At 34.1% G+C, this 4319-nt stretch overlaps 1 protein-coding gene across 2 annotated transcripts; it reads right to left on the reverse strand.

The window, feature by feature from the left end:
- Positions 1-1989: 1989 nt before the first annotated feature.
- Positions 1990-4313, reverse strand: LOC107462430 (14-3-3-like protein D). 2 transcript variants are annotated; one of them, XM_052252744.1, is made up of 7 exons: positions 4155-4313; positions 3333-3639; positions 3149-3236; positions 2918-3027; positions 2672-2820; positions 2486-2538; positions 1990-2399 (listed from the first exon to the last, which is right to left on the reverse strand). In XM_052252744.1, exons 1-7 carry the CDS (start codon positions 4225-4227, stop codon positions 2397-2399), a joined length of 783 nt encoding a protein of 260 aa, XP_052108704.1. In that variant the 5' UTR covers positions 4228-4313; the 3' UTR covers positions 1990-2396. The 2 variants fall into 2 exon arrangements, with proteins under 2 accessions (XP_052108704.1, XP_015936498.1); XM_016081012.3 differs by having other exon boundaries at positions 2486-2541.
- Positions 4314-4319: the final 6 nt, after the last annotated feature.

Raw genomic sequence — 4319 nt, forward strand, 5'->3', positions numbered from 1 at the left:
GGTTTGGACATGTGAGAAGAAGACCGATAGAACATCCAGTCAGGAGGGTGGATGAGATGGAAGATGGACAAAGGGCGAAAGGCAGAGGAAGACCTAAGAAGACCATCCATGAGGTAGTCAAACGAGATCTACATGTAAACGGTCTCTCTGTAGACATGATACATGACAGAGCACAATGGCGTCGTTTGATTCATGTAGCTGACCCACTTAGTGGGACAAGGCTTTGTTGTTGTTGTTGTTTAGTCGTAATTGACTTAATTGTATAGAGATCCAACTAAAAAAAAATTGATACAGGGATTCAAATAAAAGGAAAAAAAAGTGTAGAGACTCAATTAAAAAAAATTAGTGCAATGACTCAATTAAAAAGAAAAAAATATAGAAACCTAATTAAAAATTTTGCAAAACTATAGGGACCAACAGATTAATTACTTTTACTTTCTTACTTTTATGTTTTGTACAGTAGATATCAATATTAAAAAAATGCATATACCAAATATTTAAGAATTGAGAAAATTTAAAGACCGGCACTTTTATTAATTACTTAATTAATAAAAAAAGTAAATAATCTCACACTATTAAAAATATTAATAATAATTAATTAATAGCTACAAATTATAAAACCTGCTAATTCTAACACTCCTTTTAAGAATTTTTCTAAACTTCTATGGAATGAAGTGAGTTTTGTGGGGGAAAAATATTTGGAGTGGAAAATTATTGAATAGGTGCACGTGCCTTTAACGGTAGCCACTACTGGTTAAGAAGTGTGTTATTTACACTGACAGAGCTTTCTTTTTTTAGCATCTTTTGGGATCATCCCATCTTCTTCCCAAATCAGCAGCCTCAAATGATGTGTGAAGTGAAATCCCTTAATTTTTTAATAATCCCTTTCATTTTCTGAGAGATGTGTGATAACTGATATATAATTCATCCTTATTCATAGAATAAGTCAACATCATACTCTTTTACTATTACTATTAAATAAAGCATATAGGATTCACATGGGATGATCATTACAAATAATGCATCTCTTTCTTTTATTCTTTTCTTCAGTATACTTCCCTCAGGTGAACTATGGTAAAGGTAATGGTATTTGAAAGTTATGTGTAAATGATCTTTTATATTACTAGCCATGAGATTATGTAAAGAGCAATGATGACATTGTGTATCAGTATCAATCAAGACCCAAAGTAATTGATAAACACTCAAACTGACTTCTTAACAAATTCAAATTCAGATCATTAAAATTACGAGTATGTGAACAAAGTCTAAACTTAAATTTCAGCTCATATATTAAATGGAATTTGAGTATGGATAAACTCGATTAATTGGACTCATGAACTTGATTATAATTATGTTACTTATTATTACTATTAATACATATTTACTTATTTATACTTTTAATTTATATGACATGCATGTTTACTAAATATGTGAAGTTAAAATGGCTTTATTTATATCGCATCTAAATCATATTTTTTTAATCTATTTTATTGCAGATTAAATAATTAATAAATAAATAAGACGAATTTAACCAGGTTATTTATGATAAAAGAATACATTTTTATATTTCTCTTTTGATATAAAATTTATAATTTTCTTTATATATATATATACACAAATTATGGATATACTATTTGAGCCAACTCTTGAGTTTTAACTGAGCCAAACTTAAACTTTTCAATTAGCCTTGATTGTTAATAAATTGAATTCAATTTTCGTAAACTTAAACTTGGCCTGGTACACTGCACTTCAAACTTCCAACCCTATACAAAAATTAAAACATTACACACTCTTCAGTAGTTTCTTACCTTTTCAATCATACCCCATGTCATGATTAGACTCATAGATTTACCTAATATTAACTTTGCATTCAGTTACATGTATGGTTGGTCCACTGCCATGAAAATGAGAGTAGTAACCCAATGTACCAATCTTTTCAAAATATATGATATTGTGAAGGTTTAGAAGTCAAAGTAAAATGCCATGAAGTATCATCTAAAAATCAATATGGAATACATCAGTATTTCCATATGAAGTTGCAGTATTTCATTGGAAATAGGGGATTACAACATAAGCAATACTCATCAATCAATTTCCCCACAAAGGAGGAAAGGCAGGGAATGAAACAGACCATTTCCAGCCACCACACAAAATAAAGACCATACAATAATTATAGCACAAATGGAGTTTGTTTCTTTTTCCCCTATTGGGAAGTATGACCAATCAAGAAGACAACAGAGATGAGAGAGAGAAAGTGAAAGAGAAAAAGAGAGAGAGAAGAGGAAACAAATAGAAAAACCCTATCTCTAGCTAATACACAGATGAGTGCTCAGCCCTCTTGTTTCATTCCCAAACACATGCATCAAAGTCCTATGGAGGTTGCACCAAGCATCAACTCACTGCAAAAAGAAGGCAATTAGATGAATGAATTGATGCAATCAAACAGAAATGAAATTATAGGAACCAAGTTGAGAGAAGCACTAACCTCAGCATCCTCACCTCCCCCAAGCTTGGCAGTGCCATTGACTTTCTGGGCATCTTCTGCAATCAAGAAAAATGGAGTGAACATTCATCGGAAACTAGTGCCATCTCTTATTACATATATTAGCAAAAGTAATAGAAAAACAATAGACCAAGGTTACTTGAATTTCTACAAGTAACTAGTAACTACCTCCATCTTCTGGGATGTCAGAAGTCCACAAGGTAAGGTTGTCCCTGAGAAGTTGCATGATCAAGGTGCTATCTTTGTATGAATCCTCATTCAAGGTATCAAGCTCGGAAATAGCTTCATCAAAAGCTTGCTTTGCAAGATGACAGGCCCTGAAAATTGGAAAATGCTTAAGTTGCATATCCCATACTGAACACTAAGTTGCCAATCTACCATTATAATTCAGGATGGAAAATGAAAATGACAAACCTCTCAGGTGAATTTAAGATCTCATAATAGAAAACTGAGAAATTCAAAGCAAGACCCAAACGAATGGGATGTGTCGGGGGTAATTCAGCCTCTGCTGCAGTGGTAGCAGACTGCAATAAACAAAAAGCAATATTTATTGGCAGATCCGAAGATATCTTTGGTACATGATAGCAAAGAAGATGCAGTCAAAGTGTAAACAGCAAAAACAATATATAATAATATAAACAGCACCTCATATGCTTTCATTGACTGATCAGCAGCCTCCTTCTTCTCATTGCCACTCTTAAATTCAGCAAGATAACGATAGTAATCTCCTTTCCTGTTAATAGATTATTCAAACACCTTACAGTCACCTTATCCATAACAAAAAATATAACACTGAACCTGTAATGACGAATCAGACTTGAATACTAACATTTTATAATAGAACACAGTTGATTCACCAGCTGTAGCCGAAGGTATAAGGTGTTCATCAATCACCCTCATAACATCGTTACAGATGTTTGTAAGCTCTGCCTCAACCTTGTTCCTGTACTCCTTAATCCGCTTCGCATTTACTTCATTCCCCTTAGTTTCCTCCTTTTGCTCAATGGAAGACAAGATCCTCCAAGATGCTCTGCGAGCTCCAATCACATTCTTGTAACCAACAGAGAGAAGATTCCGCTCCTCAACAGTGAGTTCAACATCAAGATTTGCGACCTTCTTCATTGAATCCACCATCTCTGTCACAATTCACAAGCACAAAAGGACAAAAGCATCATCAGCCAAGCTTCGCATTTGACAAGATCAAAGGCAAAATGAGAACACCCTTCAATCAACTATAATACTCAAAAAGTTAAAACTATCATTTCCACAACTTGAACATGCAGCCCCAAAGTTTCAAAAATTAATCACATGCTCAAATCTTCAAACTCTAACCAATCTCCAAAATTTCTCTAAGGAAACAAAATCAGCAAAATGAAACTACAAAATAATTGAGGACTTCCAACAGTAAGAGAAACCTAAACCTAACCAATCTCCTTTTCTGTACTCACCTTACAACCAAACTGACAGTGAACAGTATGCAGTAAGCCAAACTCATCGAAAAAAGAATAAATTTTTTCCACAGAAACTGCTATAAAATCAAAGAAGAGCATAAATCAACTAAAAACAAGCAATTTGAAAAACATCAGTTATCGAAAAAATTCAAGCACATCGATGTGAGGGGATCCGAGAAGAAAAGGAAGAAGCCGTAAACCTTCGTAACGCTCAGCCTGCTCGGCGAGCTTGGCGACGTAGACGAAGGTCTCACGGTCCTTGGAGGAAGCCATCACCGATCTCTCCGAAATTAGGGTTTCTGAGAAATTCTCTCACAAATTATCAAACACTCTCTCTCTCTCTCTCTGTTTCTGTGTCTCTGTTA

Source organism: Arachis duranensis, chromosome 8 (genome assembly GCF_000817695.3).
Source record: "Arachis duranensis cultivar V14167 chromosome 8, aradu.V14167.gnm2.J7QH, whole genome shotgun sequence".
NCBI lineage: Eukaryota > Viridiplantae > Streptophyta > Magnoliopsida > Fabales > Fabaceae > Arachis > Arachis duranensis.